We start from the raw sequence: 22,647 nt of genomic DNA on the forward strand, positions 1-22,647 counted from the left end.
GATAATATTATGTTGGCAACAAAATATTTCGTATGTGTTAATATAATTTTTACATCTGAAATATTAACTTTATTTTTATATTAATATATATACGTAAAAAATAAAAAATTGACTGATTAATATTAATATTGTTTTAATCGATGTCTCAACGTACTAAAGTTATCCAGTTATACAAAACGGTATGAAATATTTCAATTTTATTTTAATTTATTAAGAAACTAAAATTATTGCTTTAAAGTAAAGTAATAATTATGTAACATATAACTCATAATCAAAAAATAGATATTATTTATTTATTCTTTTATGATAGTTACAAATCTTATTGTTAATGTTTTTAGCTGTTATATATGGGTCGCGACTATCCAAGAGGTTATGATTTTTTTAAAAAAAACCTAAGGAAAGTTTTTGAAAAAAATAAAGGGGAACATGATCCCGAAAAAATTGAAAAAATGTTAGCACATGGTAATTTTGTTGTCAAAGAACTGGAAACTTTATATATGTTACGCAAGTATAGAACATTAAAGAAAAGATATTATGAAAATCCATGATGTGAAAAACTAGTACATCAAATTCATTAATTCAAACCTTTCACGGGTTAAAGGTTTATTGTGTTTTAATTCTTTAAAAAACTATTTTTCAATTGATTTTGTAATTTCTATTCTAGAAAATTGAAAATAATTCGTATATCTTGTTCATAGACACGAAATCAATATTTTTATCAAATCTATAAATTTATTATTGTAAAGCGATCCAATGTATTATAATATATTTGTATAATTATTGATTTTATAAATAAATAAGTATTTGTACCATTACACTATGTATTAAAATGGTTTGGTCACCCTGTTATTATGGTTGTCAGAAATGACAGTATAACCTGTATGATGTGAAGTCTAAACATTATTTTAATTTACAGTAATTTTGTCGAAAAGTTAAAATTTTCATTCTTATCTATTAAATATTTTGTTACAAATTATAATGTTGTAAATTTATACAATTAATAAATATGGCAGTTTGTGTAGCTGTAATTGGAAAAGACGTAAGTACATATTTCTCCGTTTTTGAGGTTATAGACATCATAAAAATTGAGTAAAAGTAAAGTAACAATAAATAATAAATTATTGTCAGTATCATTAAATAATAAAATATATTAAACTTTCGCAGCATTAACAATATGTTCATAACTTATTTGCAGAATTCTCCAAAATATATTAGATGTGTAGATGAATCATCAGCACTGCAATTTCATTGTAAAGTACACACATCAATAGATATTATAGAAGAGAAATTAAATGTTGGAAATAAGACTGCTATTGATATACGCGACTTGTACTTGGGTTTATTGTATGCCACTGAAGAATATAAAATGTACATATAACATATCTTGTACCTTCAAATGAATGATATTCTTCAGATAATATTTAATTTTTCAATTTCAGATATGGTTATGCAACAAACACAAAAATCAAATTTATTATTGTATTACATTCATCAAACATATCTTTAAGAGATAATGATGTAAAAATGGTAACTCTTTCATAAATTATTCAACATTAAGGTTATATTTGATATGATAAAATTTATATTCTGTTACAGATGTTTAAGAAATTACATGCTGCTTATTCTAATACTGTATGTAATCCATTTTACATTCCAGGTGATCAACTTAATTCCAAGTAAGTTTAATCAATTAATAATATGATACTAATGTATAAATATAATTTTAATATTATAAAATGTTAAGTATATATTTTTCCAGGTCTTTTGATCTAGCTATAATGGAAATAATGGGTATTATGTCACCTTTCTAAGAAATTATAATTGAATTTAATAAATTGTTAATATATTTCAAACAGGTATCATTAAATTAAGTAAAATTAATTGCTAATATATTTATCTTTACAAATTAATGATAATTTGTTTCAGAGTTTATCAGTTTATTTAGTTAGTCTGTTTAAAAGAATTTAAAACAATATCTTTATTTTCATCATTTAAATATAGTATATAATATATTATATAATAGTATTAAATGTATTTTTAGAATTTACTTGTTATTCTTAGAACTAATTAAGCTCAGGGATAAATAATTTAATTTGGGGTAGCTGGAGTTATAAATATGTAGGGTATTTTAGGTCTTAATTTATGCATTATTGGTGATAGCTTTGTATTTCCTAATGAAAAAAATAAAATATTAATAACAAATTAATATTATTTTTGATAGTAAGGTATAATTTTAATATGTAGTTTTTTTATACTATCTTTTCTTCAATATTTAAAATCTAAATATTGAGTAAATAGTGGTTAATATTCTTTATGTACTTTTAAAAAATTTTTTAATTTATTGTACTATTAATTGCATTATTCGATTTATTGTATGCATTGTAGTTCACAGTACTTAATTCTACACTATCAATTTCTGGATTAGAAGAGAACCTGCTTGAGTCATTAAATTCTACACATTCTGAATTTGAAGGATTATCTTTATTTCCTATTAAATTAATATAACTGTGAGATTACATGGAATTGTTTTTATGTTTCATTTTTAAATTTGTATGTGAAAATGTATTTCAACTTTTTGTATTTAAATTATTGTACATTATATTTTCATTAGTTTCCTTAGAACTAAAATTCAATGAATCATTTCTTCGTAAATTGTTTGTTTTCTTTTAAATTTTTTTACTTAGTATTTAAATATCATTTGATATATTTGAGGATATAATAGTTTCATTATTATTTATATCACTGATAATACTCACCTAAACAATAATATAATGCTATTATTTACTAACAGGTACTTTCTCACTTTTTATTTATTATAATAACTTTATGTGTAAATTTTATGATTTATCAATGATTTAGAAAATACGTCACTTTGATATTTAAAAATACTTTATTAATTTTCATTTTTAAAACTGAAATTAAATTGCATTTTTGTTATGATTACGTTGAATGATTACTCTTATTACTCGCATTGTATTTTTTCTTTTCTTCCTAATTTACAAAAGGTATTCACGCACGACTAAATGTTGAATCCAAAGAATTTCTAGAAATATTCATTATAACTGTTCTTCCTTCTTTCCCAGCACAAAATACATTTCTTATTGATATTGAGGAAGGATTCAAACGAATGCTATATATACATATGTACACATGGTCAACTGACTTTTCAAGAGTGTTTGTTTAACAAACTTTAAAATTTATGTGACTTAATTAGTAGTTAATGAATACGTCATTAGACTCTATTATTATTAATTAAAGAAAATTTTATGTTAATCTAAAACAGAATTCAATTAAAATTACGTGTGTTAACTAAAAAGTTGAAAGTGTTTTAACTAATTTTGAATAATTCAATAATTGTGTTTCACAATTAAACTGACTGAAATAAAAATTTTTGATTCATTGAAAGAACAAGGCAAAAAAATATTATTCATATCAATACCAAGATTTAAAAATTAAATTTGTTAGATAAAACGCTAATATGATATGGGACCAATAAAAGAAACGAGTGATCTTTTCAACAATTTGTAGCGCAAGTGATATCATTTAATGCCAAGCAATCAAATAACATTCACATCAGATAATTGAAAGCATGGCAGAAAATTATTTTAACAACTACATTCGTTCGTGTCCTCGAAACTCGTGCTCACAGTAAACGCTGTAAAAAGTTTTTAGACATAAAATTTCTTTTTCCTTAACACAAATTATATTTCACGCAATGTAAAAATTCAATTACTTTATTTATAGCTCTATCTCCAAATTCATATAACTTTTCTAAATATCATTTTTAATAATAAAAGTCAGTTATAAATTTGTTCAATACTGCATCACAACGAGATCATATTCCGCTTTTTCTCAAAAAAGTTCGTTCATCTAAAAACTTTGCAAGCGATCCTATATATTTTCCTTCAAGCTTCGCAACACGCTTTTGTTTTACATTCATTATCAATAAGATAAACACGGAAAAGAACGATTGACTTAATCGAATTCGTGACCGTGATCTTCGAAACAATGTTCCTATTTCTTTTTATTCCTTCTTCTTCTTTTATAGCCCTGCTATCGCGTTTGTCCGGCTGCATTTGCTTTTTATTGTAATGATATCCTTTATTGTCGCTATTTTACAAAAACAAAGAAGCAACACTGATATATTGCTCGATTTATATAACCGATATATAATTTTGTTAGGAAACATGATGATTCCGTTTACTCTGTCGCGTTTTATAAAATCAATAATGCTCAACCCGCAAAGTCCGTATTGCTACGTGTGTAGCCACTAGAAAAATAGTTCTGTTTCAAGATGATCCAATAGATCCTTCGGCGTTCTTTGACTCTCGGGATGACAACGAAATAAAATCCAAGTATACCGTCTGAGAGGGAAGATTTCCAATTATTTTGAAGTCCTGATGACGTGCGCACGAAAACTTGAAAAAATTATCAACAAATTTTTTCGTAATAATAATAATAATAATGATGATAATGATAATGATAATAATAATAATAATAATGGTAATAGTAGTAGCAGTAGCAGTAATAATAATGATGATGATGATGATGATGATGATGAAGATGAAGGCGACGATGCTGATGATAATAACAACAATAATGATAATAAAAGTAAAAATAGTAATAATAATAGTAACCTGTAGTAGTAGTAGCAGTAAAAAAAGAAATAATAAAAACAATTATAACAATCGTGATAATAATTATGATGACGTTGACAATAATGATGATGATGATGATGACGATGATGATAGTAGTGATGACGCTGTTGTTGCTGATGATAGCATTAGTGATGATGATCATAATGGCGATGGATATAATTATGATTACGATGACAGTGATGTCGACGACGATGACGACGGTGATGGTGATGACGATGACGATGACGATGATGATGGCGATGATAACGATGGTTGTTTTTCGTACAAATGATACAAATGTTTTTCTAAACACTAATATACTAGTATTATATATATGTATGTATGTATGTGTACATGTGTCTATCTGTGTGTAGATTTATGTATATGTACATATATATATAACATTTCAATGACGGACAACAAAATTTACCAGTGAACTTTTACATAGGATAGCTGAAAATTCACGTAACGAAGGCAAAGAAAATTTGTACTCAGTGCAATCAATACAAATTTTCAATCACCATTCTTTCCGCTTTCCCTTTAAATATAATATATAACAATGTAACAGCATTTAGACGGCTCATCGAACCGAAGAAGTTGCATTCAGTGCATGTTGGGTGCAACCAATGTAAAAACGCAATTAGTTTATTACATTCGAGAAACAAAAATAACATAATAATAATAATAATAATAATAATAATAATAATAATTAATAATAATAACGAAACTATGTGTACCACAGTGAATTTGAAAAGCGCACGGTGAGATCGAGATAAATAGTGCACGTTTGAAGACGTGACATTTAAAAAAAGAAGAAAAAAAAAAAGAAAAAAAAAGGAAAGAGAATAATGTCCCTGTAAAGGAAGACAAATCAATAATAACTCGATCGATGAAAATTAGAAAAATAGAGAGACGACATGCCAATATACAACGAAAGATGTATAAATAAATATGTAAACACGTGTATGTATGTATACTTAGAAATTAAAGAGAACAAATGGGGAAAAAGAACATCGTACAGAAAAGAAAGAAAGAAAAACTGTCTAACGTTGAAATAAAGATGGAAATAAAAATAAAAATAATAATAATAATAATAATAATAATCATCATAATCAGAAATGGCAACGTGCATCTTATTAGCATAAACGTAATTTCTTGTTGCATCTTATTCGCATCTTGTCGCATCACCATTTGCACCTTTTTTCACTTTTCTATTCTGCGTCTCCTCAATAACGCTTCCTATCTAAGAAAAATTCTATTTGTCGCATACATACATATATACATACATAAAAATTGGCAGAATACATAAATGGCTAGCAATAAAATGATCTCTTTATGATTCTTTATTAGTTTTGCAAGGGAAACAAACTCGAAAATAAATTTGTACTCATTTTTCCCGCTTTCTTCTTTTCCCTTTAAATCGACGAAACGGAGACGATTCTTCCTTTTAAAACTATACCAAGGAATGTTGCACATTTATGATTGCTTAAGATTGCTTAAGATTGCTTTGCTTCTCCTTCCTTTCTTTTTCCTTCCTGCCCTGTTTCTCTCTACGTTAAACGCCTAACCGCAACAGTCAGACGAGGAAACTATCTCCTGAATTTTTTTAACCAAACACGCATGATAGTGTTACGATAATACAATATAGGAACGTCAGTAGTGTACATTTCGAAATGTTCAGACAGCTTCTAACCCGAAGTGCCGCTACCTAAGGACAATTCAACTAATTTTCCAACGCGACTCGTATGCACGCGAAGATCAATTTTCCGATAACATTCTTCAACAAATCTCCACCGATCCGATAGTGTAGAATGCACCTATTCTAGCCATAACTGAACATTTCTCAATATCCTGTACACACGGTATCTTCTCGATACTTCATTTGACTATTTTCTCCAACGATATACTTTCATTTTCACCTTTGACACCCCTTCGATAATTACCGAATTCGTATTCCAAGTATACCAGAAAAATGTGAGTCTACGCGACGATCGTGTCGGATTAAAAGAAAAAATAGAAAAAAGGGGAAGAAAGCTGTGCGAGAAACAAGAAGAGTTATTGCAGAAGTAAAACAGACAGGCATAATAAGATCGACAATTATGAAAAAATGGACAACATGCAAGAGATATGAAAGATACGGTCAAAAACTATTGCTTCTTTTTCTTATCCCATGATTCTTTTTGTTAAATCTGAACGTGTATTTTCGTGTCCTCTCGGTGCACACCTGCTGAAACCTATATGCGTCTTTTTGATTTTTCTTAATTCTCATTTCTTTTTGCCTTTTTTGCTTGTTTTTTTTTTTTTCTTTTTCTTTTTTTCTTCTCTTTTATTCGATACATTGGGCCTCTGCGGTTGCGAGCGAACGCACCCCGCGTTACTAGCGCTTTAATCGTGTACAAATTAAACGCAGGAGACGATTGTTGGTTACTTTTCGCATTTCGAGTAGTTTTGTTTTTTTTTTTCTTTTTCTTTTTTTCCATACAACATATATGCATATATATGTATACTGAAGGATATCTCATTGAAATTTTCTCATTGAAATTTTACGACTTGTATGTGTATTTCTTTCTTTTGTGTGTGTCTACACGCACGCAACTAAGGAAGAAAAAAAAAACACGAAGAAATAGAGCGACTTATTATATCACAGTATCGTACGCAAAGCTTGTATGAAATCGCAGACAGAACAGCATAAAGGCCAAATGGCGACACTATACGCGTTTTCCTCGTTATTTTTCTCGGCGTGAATAATTATCTGAGGACAATATTATTTTTCATCTCTCTCACTTGTAGAAGAATCATCGATATCTCTCTCTCTTTCTCTCTCTTTTTCTCACTCACTTTCTCAATTTTGCCATTCTCTCTCTCTCTCTCTCTGTCTCTCTCACGCATACACACTTTCTCTCACATTCTCTTCCTCGTTTCTCTGTCACTCCCACTGCATATTTTCTTCTTTTATACCCCATGGCAATGACTCTTTACATCCATGGTTCATGACAGCTTTGCATGAATCTGAGGTTCTCAGCATCGTTAGTAACAAAATAGTAAGCAATGGCCGCTGTGTTTACGCATCCTGAGAATAAATCGGTGTTTTCTTTCGACTTCACTTTTCTGCTTAATTCCATCGCTTAACGATTACAAGCCTGTAGTTCTGACAATTTCTTTCTTCTTTTTATGTTTCTTTGTTCGCAGGTACATCTTGTTATTCGCTATTTTCAGTTCGTTTCACTTTCGTTATATCGATAAACGATTTATCATCTGAATACGTACCACCGGCGAAGTACAGTATGCAAGTAATATTCGAAAATGTTTTTCTTACATTTTTGTCTCTCTTTTATTTTGGCTTTTTAGCTGACAACAAAGGGAAAACGATTACTCGATTATTTATGCGTATATCACAATGCTCGTCTACGTCCTAATTAGATTAATTGCTAAGCAAATGGCAGATAATACGATACAACGCTAATGAAAAGGAAAAGGAAAAAGAAAAAGGAAAAGAAAAATATACATTAAATAAACTTATCGATTTAAAGACTCATTATACATTGCATTTTATATGGTTCTTGAATTTTCTTAACGAGTACTTCTTAATTGACATCCGGCCAATTCCATCGCGCGAAAAGGAAAGTATTAAAAAGAAAATAAAGGAACTCGAATATTACTTTATACTGCGTTATTATACCCATTAAAAGGGGAAAACTTTGGCAACATACTAAACGTTGGCAACAACATACTCTCTCAACACTGTTCATTGTTTTCTTTCTTTTGTTTCTTTCAGCTGGGTAGCACAGCCTTTACCATACACGCAAAATATTCTTTTTTTACTTTTTGTTCTTTTTATACACGCATAAGCACTCGCAATAGCTTTTGCTTCCTCCGTATAATTATTATCGATAATCAGCAAGTACAATTAATAGTTAATCGAATAGCTTCATCGTAAATGTTAATAATAATTGATAATAGTTATTAATATACTTATATACAGTACAGAAAAACTGTTTTACATTGAATAACAAATTGTACAGTGATACAAGGCTAACACTGAGATCGTCGGATACCTTCTCTTTCTCTCATCTTTCTTTCTCTCCCTCTCTCTCTCTCTCTCTCTCGCGCGCGCGCTCTCTCTCTCTTTCTCACAATCATTATTAACCTTTATTCCCCCCAACCCCTCTTTTTTTACGTTTTTGAACACTATCAACACGCCTGCGCTGATAATTAAGTTTTATCTCGTGCAGTAATCCACGAATATATAAATATTTCTGGAAAGCTTTATAATTGGAAACCCATTTACAAATCCAACATCGGGGCAAAGAAAATCGGTCACCTTCATATTATGACGTATTTCCAGAAATGTTTTAACTATTCGTCACGATCACGGTATAATCACGTAACTCCTAGACACACACAGTTGTTTCGGTATTCAAAACAGTTCTGGCGAATTACATAGACGGTATTCGTTGAAACTTATGAAGCAACCAAATTTACAGTGAAATCATCGGAAAATTTCTGTCATGCACGAATTCACGAGAATAAACTGGTACACATGCATTCAAGAACATAACAATTCAAGACGGGAAATAACATCAACTATTTCTGTTTCTTTTTTGTTTTTCTTTTTTTTCCTTTTTTTTTTTTTCGTTAAATTAATTTACATCTTTACGACGTTTCAACAATTCAACCAAATCTATATCATCGATATAATACAGGCTGAGAACGAGATGTGCAAGAGTAATGCGCTTGATTCTGGAACTCCATTACGTCCGATTAGGATTTTTGTGCCCTTTTGCAGGAAAAACATATACATCTTTATGTTACAGTACAGGCTATCAGTTCATAGATAAATGCAATTAGCCTGTTATTGAACAAAATAAGCGCGTGTTTTTTTTTTTTTCTCATTAACGTTTACAACACTTAGATGAAAACAAAAAAAGAATCATGCACGTTTCCGATTTCGTCGATTACTATTGATTTGGTACTTACAAATTCAACAAAGAATATAATATAATACATTATCGCCTTGCACGTTGATATTTATACATCTTTTCCTTCTTTCTTGTCATTTATTATAACAGAATTAGTTAAATCGTGTATTTTGAACGTAACATCGTTTTACGGCATAGCTGCCAATTTGCTACGATACACAATTTATGGTCCTATTTCTTTTCAAGTACTTCTGTGCTAATATCTGTGAATCTTAGCAGTCATGGCCATTTGAACCGGTCAATGGCACAAGCTGATACTGCACTCTACTAACTTTAAGGCGATGGAGCACCTGACTTTTGAATAGTTTCTTGTATGTCATAGCGAAATACCTTGAAGAAACATCATTCACTCAACGTAAAGATAAAATAATCGCTTCTTATCGTAGTGTGATGTAATATAACAAGGTCTTGTGATTAAAAATAAAATAGTCATAGACACAATTGTACATAGAGATTTTTAGAAATGACCAATTACTGTCATTCCCACCTTTTTGCGGAGGAAAAGAAGATTATCTAATTTTATGCATTTTATGTTATAAAAGTCTGTATAAAATGATCGATATAAAATTAATTGTAAAAGTAAATTTTAATACTTCATCTAATAGTGGTATCTTATACTTTAACATTTGTATAATGCAGTATTAAAAAGAAAAAAGATTTAAAAAAAAAAATAAAAAAAAGAAGAAATAAAAAAAAAAAATAAAAATAAAACAAAAGGAAAAAAACGAGAGAAAAAGAAAAGAAAAATATTGAACGTACGATGATAATACAAACTTAAACGGCAATTACATTTGCAATGTCAAGTTATTGAAAATTCAGTTAAGGAACGGAATAATGTTTCCTTCAAGGTATATTCTAACATATATTAGTGATTTTCATACGCGTTAAATATTTTAATTTATTACTCATCTGAAAGCTGTACCCCCAGCTGTACTGTTATATTTTTAAACAAAACGGAAAACATCGATATAGTTCTGATTTTCAGTTTTCATTGTGTAATTTTGAAAGAAGAAAAACAACGAAAAAAATCGCCAATCTTAATTTGTTAATAACGATTAACTTCTGATTAATAATAATAGTAATAATAATAATAATAATATTAATATTAATAATTATTAATAATAATAATAATAATCTAAATAGACAAATACACTTTCATTCTTTCATATGAAATTTATATGTGATAATCCATTTCTTTTATCGTTATCTTCAAAGGTGATGATAAGTTTCTACACATTTTATCTTTTACTTATGTTTTTTGGTTTCAAATACGTTATATTTTGCATACGAATTTGAAAATTATGTTTTATTATTTCGTTCACTGACCGAAAAGCAAAATATGTTGGAGGTAGGCTTCCTATACAACGAATAAAATAGCGAAAGAAATAATATGAAATCCAGTTTTCTGTCCCACATTTTTTTTCTTTTTTTTTTTTTGATTAACTACTCGTATAAGCTTTTTTTTCTTACTGTAGATCGATAACCACAAAATGTATTAATTACTTTCTTTTTTACCATATTCAGAGGATAACACAATTCCATGAAAAATTCCAAAAGAATTCAAAACACAAATATTCAAAACTAAACTGGACATCAGCTAGTAGAGTATCTACATGCACTACACTCATTCACACCATCATACTTTATGATCACAAGCAAGTACTTTATTATAATTATCATTACCAATAATTAATAATTAATTATTCATTAAATAAGCGAGTCTGTGTAAAAATTTAGCGTTTTTGTTGTTTTTTTTTTGTTTTTTTCTTTTTTTTTTTTTTGTTTCGACACATTCGCACTTTTCTCACTGTTTCTATCCAGTTTATGTCCTTGAGCGCAACATTTGCAAAAAAATCAGTTTTTTACGATTCTTTCTTTTTTCCTCTTTTCAAATTTCTTAAACTATTATCTGTCGCGGCTGGAAGAAGTAACCACTCCATAAAGTTATAAGTCAATCACACTATTTTTTTTTTTTTTATATGTTACACGTGTTCAATGACACACTTACATTCACCATTTTCATTACACTTCACACATCTTTATAGCTTTCTTTACTTTTCTTTAGTGCTTGTCTTAAATAAAGTACATGTAATCTAGCAACCACTATTCCCATGTTTAATCTTTCTAAAGTTTTCTTTGAAGACTCACTGATGGCTGCAACAATCCCTGTTTTTAAAGTGTTGTTTTAAGATCATCTCTGCTATCAACTATTCAAGATAACTGTTAATAGTCTTGCAATATTTCCGACGGACGATCTCAATTTGGTATAGTTAACATAACAGGCTTCTTTCAACTATCTTTAAACTTTATTACAATGGTCTAAGATGTATTATTTCTCAAAGGCATCAGCATAAACCACTGTCACAGCACATGCAGTTTCTGAAAAATCTGCTTCGTGGTGATCTCATTTCAATTTTTAAACTTCTTAAATAGTTTTTGTATTTTTCTTTCAAAATTGTAACACTTTCGTGACTGATCCGAAAGACATTTTGTTTCTTTCTCCTTCTTCCGAAACTTATACGAGGCATTTTATAACTATACGAATTTTCACATTTTTTACAAGGAAATTTGACGTTTATATTTTGAAGGAACGAAATATGTTTTACGCATCACGAATTTTTAATTTTCAGTCGAATATCATATCAGATGTCAATACTGAAACAAAGTATCGTGTTACTACCTTTTCAAAGGTATTTTGTAACTTCTTAATGTATGTACAATCAGAACATACATAATTTATAAGCCATGTCTTTTCTGGTGATTGACTATTATGTACATTAGCTTAGAGGCACATTTGCGCCGGTTGGCTTTACAGAATTATCACTGATGATTTGACTCAAGAATTAGTACAGCTTTTATTGGTGATCGAAGCTGAAAGTTACTATAACTTGTTTGATACAGATTCGATCGGTTTGCTTGTATTTAGATATATATTTGGTCTTGCATTAGTTAGCAGACTCTTCTGGCTGTTTACAGTTTTATAACGTATAACTTGCAATAGAGGTAATTTTGCAGTACAAAAACATTATTGTATTATTTACCCCATATTTCTTAGTGCCCATTTCACTGACCACTGTAGAACTGTATACGACCACCTGTAGTTACTGGCATTTCTCTCATAACAGCGTCCCATGCTACATTAACAAATAGAATTAGAAAATTAATTGAATTCAAATTATTACAAACTATAATTAGAGAAGAAACAATAGTTATCCTCAAAAACTATAATTAATCGTTTGAATATTTAGCGCGCATTTTCCTTGTTTTATGTTGAAAAGTAGCACTAACTGTAACATACTAATTACTTTAAACAAAATCAAGCTAGTGAACTTTAGCTATAGATTATTACAATTGTTTTCAGAACGCAAACGGTTAACAATAATATTTCAGAGATTAACTAATAAAATCTAATAGGATTTTGTAAACTTTAACTACTATACAACACTACTCGGTATTTTCTTAAAAAGTTACATGATATAAGATCATAAAATAAAACTGATTTACCTGAGCCAACGAATGAGACGATCTTATCATGATTGTACGTTTGTATATTAACGTCTTCTTCAGGAGCCACATAAAGCATAGAAAAATCTTCTTTTGGTTGATGGTGATACTTTTCCATTATTCCTGGTGGAGGTGTAGGTGGTGGTTGTAGACATGTAGGAGGTGGAAATCTTGGAGGATAAGCCATGCATGGTAATCGCTGTACCATAACCGGATGTAGAGGTTGTGTTACGTGCGTGTTCGCAGGTTGTATAAAATTAGGTGTAAATTTATCACATCTCATGTGTTTGTCAAATATTGGAGGATATCTATCGAAATTTGAAGGTGGTTTGTTTATGAGTGGTGGTACTACAGAAGGAAACACAGAACTAGCACTGGTCTCTTCGGTCGTTGAATCTTCCGACAATAAAAGCTGTTCATTAATTTCAAACCCAAACCTAAGTTCCGTTGGCAACTCACTGTTCTTAGTAATATCTGATGTTTCGTCTAATAATATAACTGCAGGTCTTGAAGTTTTTTGCTTATTAGATATTTGTGACCCTCCTTTTTGTGTCTGGTCTTTTTCCAAAGTGGAACTTTGCTGTTTCATTTTCTTAGAATCTGGATCTTCCGATTGTTCTTGTTTTGAATTCACGGAATATGTACTACCCGATTTTACTGTTTCATGCTTAACATTAACATTTTGTTCTTTTGTGGTTTTTGTTGGTTTCTCGGTTTTTGTTAATTTGCTAGCATCTGAATCAATATTTTGCACCTCTTGCATTGACTTTGGATTATTTGCAATATTAACTTTATGTAATTCAACTTCATCATTTGAACTTGGACTATTTTTATTTTCGCAATACATATTGGAATTTTCAATATTTTGTGATTTTTTTGTGTTTTCATCGTGAAACGTATATCCACCTTTTTTGAAATGTTGATCTTCGTGCGATACTTGATTTTGTACATTTTGAATGTTTTGAGTGTAACCTCCTCGACGTATCCGTGGATTGTTACACCTTGCACTTACAACCATATCTTTATTATTAACATTGTTGCAATTAGAATTGTTGTTATCAGAATCGGGATTACAATTTGTTACTACATTACTAAGCTTTGATAGTACTGTATTCGTTACTGGAACCTCATTTGATGTTGTGCTATGATTATTTAAATTTGCAGGTTTCTGTTCTTGCTGCGTTAAGTTTTGGTGCATTTTTTCAATATCCTGTACATATTTGATAACCTGAATATTTTTATTAATAGCTTCTTCTTGAGCTTCTGCCTTTTTCCTTTCCGTTGAATTTTTTATTTTCGTTAAAGTTGGTGAAGGTGGTTTTTCAAAACTTAGATTCAGAATATGGTTTGAATGGGTGAAATTATGTTGCCTTGTTTTCCTATCTGAATGTTGCAATTCATCTAGACTAGGATAATAATCTTGAGGAATTTTATCTGGTTCCGACGGTGTCTTAGGTGGCACACTAGGCCATGAAGACGTGTTTAATATATTCGGAACTATCGTAGACATATTTAACACCGAATTATGAGTCATATTAATAGTTGCCATACGAGCTATGTCCGCGTAACTTGCTTGCGGAGTTCCACCCGATGAGGTAGCTATTTTTGATAGATTATGTTTGGACGTGTTTGATGTAACAGGTAAAGAATGGACAGAGTCAGAATCACTGCTGTCTGATTTATCACTGCAAATAATTTTATTTTATTTTATTTAATGGTACAGATTATTCGAATTATATGAAATAATAAAATTTCTTCTGTGGATACTGCTTTCGAAAGTTATTTATATAAAAGAAATTTGAAGAAAGTTGTATTAATTACCTCGGTGGCATACTGCTTGCTGATTTTCTTCTAAGTTCAGGAGAAAGTGGCGTTCTATATTCATTAGAGAATCCTCTGGAATTTTGGAGATAAGATCCGGACGTTGTTAAATTTTGTGCTCTACTCCCGCTAGAGCTTCGTCTCTGTTTTTTACTTTTCTTCTTTTTCGTAACTACCAGGAATTCTGTTTCATGTTCAGACTCTGGATTGATTTTTTTATTGGAGTTTCGACGACTAGCATAATCATCTCCAGTATCATTGCAATATATAGACTGACCTTCTTCCGTTCCCCAAGATCGTCTATCACCACGACTATCGATAGCTGTGTCCCCTGTGCTTTTCTGTTTTGCACGGCGTAAAGCAACATTGATCGTGCCTACTCGAACGATATAAGCAAACTTCGTGAACTTTTGCTATGTTCCAATGTTACTTAAATAATAAGCTACTGTAATCAATCACTTACCATGTTGACTTGATATACTACTGGCACCACTAGAACTAATGCTTTTTTCCGTCGTGAGGTCTTCGAGCTTAGTCTTAGATATCTCTTCAAGAGAATTAGACTTCTGTAATTTGGCAGGTAACTGTTCCCTTTTAGTATCTTTTTCCCTGCTTCTTGGCTTTGCACCTGAACTAGTTTTTACTCTTACTGGATTACCTGGTTTTCCTTTTTTACTTTTAGATTCTTTATTTTCAATAAAATTAATTAAACTGTCGATATCTTCATCACGATGTCCTTCAACGTTTTCCGCACTATATACAATAACATTAGGTTCTTGCTTTTTCTTCGATTTTTTTCGTTCTCCATTATTATAGTTTCGTACTGGATTTCCATTCTCATCCAAGGACTTCTTTTCTCCAGATCCGGTAGTATGCGCTGTATACTTAGAGCCTTCTGTGCAAAATTTTCATATTTTTATTTGTTATAAATTAAAAGCTATAATAAACATCGTAATTATAAAGTAAAACGGAACATAATTAATTTAGATCAATTATTAAGTATAGATATTTAATTATGTAGCCTGATTATTAATTATCACGATAACTTCATAGTAATTAATATTCAATAATTTTGATATATCACCTACCCATTGTAATGTTTTGTGTTTGTAGAGATGCAGACATCATGGAGCACAAATTCGGAATTACTTTACCCTGACTAGTACTAGAACTATTTGCAGTTCCACCAATACCACATTTCACACTATTAAAAGTTTGAAAAGAAAGGGTTCCATTAACAGATATTTTTGTTTTATCTTGTTTCCCATAATATTCACGGAACGAAAAATCTATAGTAGTATCCACAGGAGTTTGACCTATATCAAAAGTGGTGCGTGATTTATATTGCGATCTACGTGGTTCAATAATTTTCATTTCAATTCCTTCATCATCTTCTGTGTCTAAGGAGTGAGGTCTCTGAACCCCACTTATAGTGGATCCCACATTCCTTTCACTAATAGTACCCACCTAAAATAATTAGCACAAACAAAAAATAAACGTCCATAAAGAAAACAATGAATATATCAATAATGTACGAATTTACCTCAGTATCACCTAAATCAATTACCATGTAATCTGACTTATATTCCGGTGGTGGATTATCCGATTCAAGCATTTCATTTGTCCCGTATTTGCCTTTGCTATCTCTCTTCTCACGTACTTCAATTTCAGTTTTACACAAATCTTTTTTCGTATCTTTTTCGTCTTTTTTTGTACTACTGTATGATGGTTTGTCTAACGATTTAGATTTTTCTTTATTGGTCCAGTCATATGTCGTTCTTTCTTCACAGAAACCCTTCTTAAAATAGGAAGAAAAATAGATTTAATTACATATTATAATTCTACTCGTTATATTATTTTATACAAATATAAATAATTATTTTAAATAAAATTAATGAATAAATATAAAACAATTAATCTACTTAAATCTACAAAAAATTGTATTAATGATTTCCAACATACATACCTTCTTATCAAATAATAAATCTAAATTAGCCAACGAAGCAAGACTGTGTGATGCATTAACATTCGAGGGTAATGAACCACCTTCCCTTTGTCTTGCAGATACACTGGGTCCAGTGTATTTTTTATTCTTTCTTCTATTTCCACCGTATGTATGGCTAGATCCAGATGTCAAATAAGCAAAACTACTATCAAACTCTGAAGCAATAGGTTGAGCTAAATTTTGCAATGAACCTCCATGTGTCAACCTCTCAGACACAGAGTCTCTTTTATGCCTTCTACGATTTGACCCAGGTAAGCAACGTGAATTAGTTATTATTCTACGACCTTCCTCAGTTTCATCAGCTTCTGCTTCTTGAAGTAATTCCTAAAATAGATATTATTAAATTATTATTAGAATAGAAAAAATAAAAATCTCAATATACTTACTTTAAAAAGACTTGATTTTCCTTCACGGTCTTTGGGACACTTATAAGTTATAGCTTCATCCAATAGTGCACGTAATTCACCTTCATTTAATGTAGACAAAGTAGCTGGTTCTTCCTAGAAGTTACAGCAAAAAATAAAAATTAACAAATTTATTCCATATTATGGATACATAAATTCTATAAGAAAAAATTAAAAAATCTCCGTAAAAAAATAAAAATAAATACTAATAAATCCAATTATAAGCCTTTGCATCTTTCAAAAAATATTCATTTGTAAATCCAACACATACTTTCATTGAACAAAATCTATTATATAAGCTATAATGAACTGACAACACAGAATATATTATGTTATAAAGTACAAAAGTAATATTAATTTTAAAACTAACTACATAAATAACCAACAAATATATCAAATTCAGTTTAAATACACACATTATAAAACCTTAACTATCTAATGTTTGGGATCACTTTGTTTGTAACCTATACATGGTGCAGAAACATGTTTGGCAATGTAAATTCAAATATGGAAAGTATGCCAAGAGTTCAATCCAAACTTTAGGAGTAAACCATAAGTGGGAATATACATTCAGAGATATACTAAGAAAATAGAGGATATTCTGGCTATCTATGACTTGGTTAAATTATTTCATTACGTTATCTATAATTTTTACGTAGTATTTTATCATTTATTCTTTACTCAAACGTATAAACTATAGTTATAACATAAAATTTATAACATTTTTCAATAGATCATCATATACTTAATCATTAACAATAAAAATGTTACTTGAAGTTAAAAATCTTTATAATTTTTTTATTGCAATTAATAATAATGGAATAAATAAATATCTAATGAAAAACAGATTTTACTTTATAGTATTTTCATTTTTATATATTATATTGAACACCATAGTATAAACTAGACCACAAGGCAAATGAGCATAGATATAGATAGATTCAGCAGTGAATTTAAGGTTTCACTTATTGGATTTTATGAAGAAATATAGAGACCACATAGAAAAAAGTATATTAGTATAAATGATGTATAATAATGTCATGATTAATAGTACATACCTTCATATGCATACACGTACGCTTGCATACGCACTTACCCACCTCAACACGCACACGCACACACACACACACGCGCGCACACACACACGCGCGCACACACACACATACATTTTATACATATACCTTCTTATTTCTCACGAACTAGAAAACGTATTATTAAATTTCTAATATTTTGTTAATAAGGACACATATTTATTTTTCCTTTTATCATTAGATTTGCAATGCTAACCAATCTATGCAAAAAATATCTAACATTATTATACGAAATGTACATAGCTGTTTACATAACAGCAACAAAAATTATAAGTCTATATAGACTTTGATTTCGTTTACTTACAAAATACTGCATGGATATTATTATCAACTGGATATTTTTCACCTATAAACTATAAACAAGCTAGAAAATATTGTAAGAAACGGTACATGATATGTCATTTATTTTCGTGGTAATTTGACGAACATTGCCTTGCGGTAACCTGACTAGCTTCATTCAAAGCAAAATATCTTATCAGAATGGCTATCCATATAAAAAAAACAAAGTAATTGACTACTGCAGATTTTTTTTCATTTGAAAACTACATAAATATCGTCGGGAGACAAAGTATTTAGTAATAAACTTCTAATGAAAGTTACGAATAAAAAAAAATTGGGAACGATTATATTACTCCCAGTATTTGAATTTTTATAGAGATAACAAAACGTTTCCGAACTTACTGACCGTGAATCGTCATACATACAATGAAATACTTTATACGTTTTCATAGCTAGGTTAATAATAAACTCTTATCATTCTTCGCCAAAAGGAAAGAAAAAAAAGAAGAAAGTTATCATTCGTTTCGCAGTGTTGAGTAATATGACTCAAAAGAAGAAAAAAATACGTGGTTTCGTGTACGAACAATACAAACCAATCATCTTTGAAGATTCAGAAAGCACTGTTAATGAATACTCGTAAGTCCTTGGAAATGTGAAAAGGATAGCCAATAGCGAGTTTACCTTCGCTCGTAAATTAAAATAGGACACACACCAGGAATGAGTTTGGGCTTGTCCAGAGATCGATAGGGGGTCGCGATTAGCTAATTGAGACACGAGATACCGGGGTGACTTACAGACGAAGGAAAAATCTGCTGGGCAGTGCCGGCACGGAATTTATATTTTTAGAGGGCACCTGGGTCGGCTGCAGTCGTCTTTGCTCCGTCGAACTGCAGTCCCGCAGTATAGCACCGTTACGTAGAGACTTTGTGCATTTAAGTATACGATAAATGGTAGCTGACGATATGCTATCACTGTTCACAAGAAATATTATCGGCAGTATCAAAAATACGCTACCGATTTAAATGCTATTGTAACGAGCGGGCGCGGCGCGCTCTTCTCACCATGGCCGCCGCCATTACACTGAGAACACGGCCATTCCAGGATCGTAATAAGTGAGGGCCCCTTCATGCTTCTATTCGTTATTCTTTGTCATGCCTGTATCGTATTATGTACTTAAAAAAGTTGCATGAACTTGCAAGCAAAAAAAAAAGGAAAAGAAAAAAAAAAAAAAAAAAAAAAAAAAAAAAAAAAAAAAAAAATAATATAGCATTTAAAAGTTATGTATGAATACGTAATATATTATTTTTTGAAGTTAGCTCATTTTATAAATAAAATTGCATAGAAAACTAGTGGTATGATTAGTTAATTATTGTTTCTTTTTATCAAACAATTAGTATACTTCTAGTGCATTTAGTTTGATGAAATCTTTAATATTGCTCTTTCAATAGTAGATATTATAAATATGTATGAAATATAGTTTATAGTAAATAAAAATTCATTTGTGATAACATCATATAATTAAAATTATATCTTTAACATTTTAAGGAAGAATATCATTATTTATGCAGTTAGTCATACAATAGTAAATTTGATTATTACACTTTTCATGCTATTTTCTTGCTGTAAGATATAGGATATATTCAGTGAAATTTATTATTAATATTTTATAGCATTACAGCAAATGAATTACAGATATTTTATAAATAATTGTTTATTATAAAATTCTGTGTAACTAATAGATATGTAATGCCTAATTAAAGCAACAATATTTAAGTGGATCTAAATAATAGTGTTCTAATAGTCAATAGATTTTAATTAAATATATGAAAATCAGTATGATATAGAAATAATAAGTTTCAAATTTAGGGAAAGCAATCAATTTAAATTCTGAATTACTACAATGATTATCAATATGTCAGGGGATATATTATTATTTTTTTGTTCCATTTATATTATTATAATTCATGTATAAAATAATACCAATAATCATATGTGAAATTTTAATTACATAAATCATTTTAAGTACCGCATGAAGTTAATACTTGTAAGAAATTGAAGTTTTCTATAAACGAATTTAAAGTAATTTTCATATATACATATGCTATTCCTCTCCACGTAAAAATAATTGTAATCATCTTATAGCATTAACTATTTCACTAACACATGTCTAAAAAAATCTCTCAATCCTCATATATATTTCTTGTATTCTTAACTCACCTGCTTATTCTCAGAGGTAATACAAGTTGGTACACTTTGAGTTGTCGAATCTGAATTGGTGTCAGTGTTCGTTGAAGCACACTCTGTATTCAAGTTCTGGTTACTAACAGTCTCAACACCTACCACTAAATTTTCAATAGCTCTTTCATTAGAGATCTCACGATTATTATTTTCAGCACTTTTATCAGGTGCTACCGGTTCTTGACGATGTTCTGGCCCTGGGGCCATTTTGATTGAAATTGACAGCGTTATGTCCGCTGTACTCATAGTTTCATCATTTTTCTTTGGTGTTTTTAAGGTGTAACGACCCGTTCCGTTTGATCACGGAGAACAATTTGAGATTCTCGCATGTCGTATCACTTTAATTTTGTTAAATTTCTCTACTTAGTCTATGAAACCATCACGTCCATATAAACGAAAGCATTGTACACCATATCGATATCACATCAGGTTAAGATTAATCGGTTTGACCGATCAGAAATTCAACTCGTTCAATGAAACTAAAAAAAAATATACGCATAAACAATAATAATTATTCGTATTCAAATCATGAGATTCAACTGATGGTCTTTCCAATGTACTCAGATTTTACGCGCGTATCATGCGCGCTACGAAAGTGACAAAAATGGCACCGTCCACCATCTAGTGTCGTGACTGTCGATCAATCAGAAAACTGTTGTCTTTCAACTTTTCTTTTATTGCTTACATATATTTCCAATTACCTTGTACATTTCTCTTTATGTACAATATATTTGAAAGTATAATTCTTTCTTTATACTTTGTTATCAACGACTTTTCGTTGTTGAGGTTATTTCAGATCTACTTGTCAGCTTCAGTTACAATTATCGACTGGTAACGTACGTTATGTATTCCAATAAATTGAAATACGTACTATGCTTTTTGTATGAATGTTGGACGAATATTTATTTTGTGTTTAAGTCATATATTTATAATTTAAATAAGGACAAGAAACACAAAAACAAAGAAAAATCTATCCCGCTTGCACGTTGTTTTATTTCTGATATGTTCATTTAGAATTATTTGCTGCTTTTCCATAAGTAGTAATGCATAAAACATACATAATTTCCAATTCGTCTTTTTCTTTTCCTTTTCGTAATAAATAAACTTTTGATTACATTTGAACATATATTCGAATTACTTGATTTAGGCCATAACTATACTAACAGATGTGTAACAATGTGAAATATGAAATGAATGGAATGCTTTATGAAACACTTATTAAAATTTCATTTCGGAAAAAAAGAAATTGTAAATATTTTCAGATGACATATCATATTAATTCTTTTCGTCTTTCGCTCTATTGAAGGCATTGAAGAAAATCCAATTTCAAAGTTATAAAACGAGGTTGATAATCGCCGTAGTTCGGAGTACTCATAAATTCAAAATGGCCGCTGACGATATTAAAATGCACATTTTTCTCACGTATGCTGCGTGCAAATTTTTTTTTATATGAAATGCAATTTACTAATATCGTTGTTGCAATCGTGTACAGATGGAAGATGTAAAAACGTTTTTGTCCAAAACGACGACACTGTTTCTGGCATTGCTTGTACACATACCAGCAAGTATATAGTTTGTTCTTGTTACTATTCCTCCATGCATAAGCTTTGGAAGACACTAAAATCACTTTTTAAACATTTCACTGACAACTAGAAACATCGCACGAAGTCACAAGTATGTGATCGGATC

The 22,647-nt window shown here is 29.9% G+C and overlaps 2 protein-coding genes across 7 annotated transcripts; one reads left to right on the plus strand and one right to left on the minus strand.

The window, feature by feature from the left end:
* Window positions 1-102: 102 nt before the first annotated feature.
* Window positions 103-1,811, plus strand: LOC108555239 (trafficking protein particle complex subunit 2-like protein). Its single transcript, XM_017910796.1, has 7 exons — window positions 103-179; window positions 339-462; window positions 996-1,039; window positions 1,196-1,368; window positions 1,440-1,527; window positions 1,597-1,676; window positions 1,760-1,811. Exons 1-7 carry the CDS (start codon window positions 141-143, stop codon window positions 1,809-1,811), a joined length of 600 nt encoding a protein of 199 aa, XP_017766285.1. The 5' UTR covers window positions 103-140.
* A 2,240-nt stretch (window positions 1,812-4,051) lies between these two features.
* Window positions 4,052-21,424, minus strand: tyf (twenty-four). 6 transcript variants are annotated; one of them, XM_017910813.1, is made up of 10 exons: window positions 20,938-21,204; window positions 17,333-17,446; window positions 16,908-17,270; window positions 16,485-16,739; window positions 16,030-16,408; window positions 15,405-15,836; window positions 14,942-15,317; window positions 13,121-14,805; window positions 12,658-12,750; window positions 4,052-4,418 (listed from the first exon to the last, which is right to left on the minus strand). In XM_017910813.1, the coding sequence occupies exons 1-9, from the start codon at window positions 21,202-21,204 to the stop codon at window positions 12,680-12,682; spliced, it is 3,942 nt and encodes a 1,313-aa protein (XP_017766302.1). In that variant the 3' UTR covers window positions 4,052-4,418; window positions 12,658-12,679. The 6 variants fall into 6 exon arrangements, with proteins under 6 accessions (XP_017766302.1, XP_017766303.1, XP_017766306.1 ...); XM_017910814.1 differs by lacking the exon at window positions 4,052-4,418 and adding an exon at window positions 11,340-12,271; XM_017910817.1 differs by lacking the exon at window positions 4,052-4,418 and having other exon boundaries at window positions 12,281-12,750; window positions 16,485-16,736; window positions 20,938-21,424.
* Between the last annotated feature and the right edge of the window lie 1,223 nt (window positions 21,425-22,647).

The sequence above is a fragment of the Eufriesea mexicana genome, unplaced genomic scaffold (genome assembly GCF_001483705.2).
Source record: "Eufriesea mexicana isolate 0111107269 unplaced genomic scaffold, ASM148370v2 scaffold167, whole genome shotgun sequence".
Lineage (NCBI taxonomy): Eukaryota > Metazoa > Arthropoda > Insecta > Hymenoptera > Apidae > Eufriesea > Eufriesea mexicana.

Bases quoted from the DNA above. Each gene is read 5' to 3' on its own strand.
- LOC108555239 (XM_017910796.1), top strand. From the start codon at position 141: ATGTCTCAACGTACTAAAGTTATCCAGTTATACAAAACG. The intron at 1,528-1,596 runs GTAACTCTTTCA...ATTCTGTTACAG, and splicing joins GAGATAATGATGTAAAAATG to ATGTTTAAGAAATTACATGC. The intron at 1,677-1,759 runs GTAAGTTTAATC...ATATTTTTCCAG, and splicing joins GGTGATCAACTTAATTCCAA to GTCTTTTGATCTAGCTATAA.
- tyf (XM_017910813.1), bottom strand. From the start codon at position 21,204: ATGAGTACAGCGGACATAACGCTGTCAATTTCAATCAAAATGGCCCCA. The intron at 16,409-16,484 runs GTAAATTCGTAC...TAATTATTTTAG, and splicing joins TTGATTTAGGTGATACTGAG to GTGGGTACTATTAGTGAAAG. The intron at 14,806-14,941 runs GTAATTAATACA...AATTATTTGCAG, and splicing joins GCAAGCAGTATGCCACCGAG to TGATAAATCAGACAGCAGTG.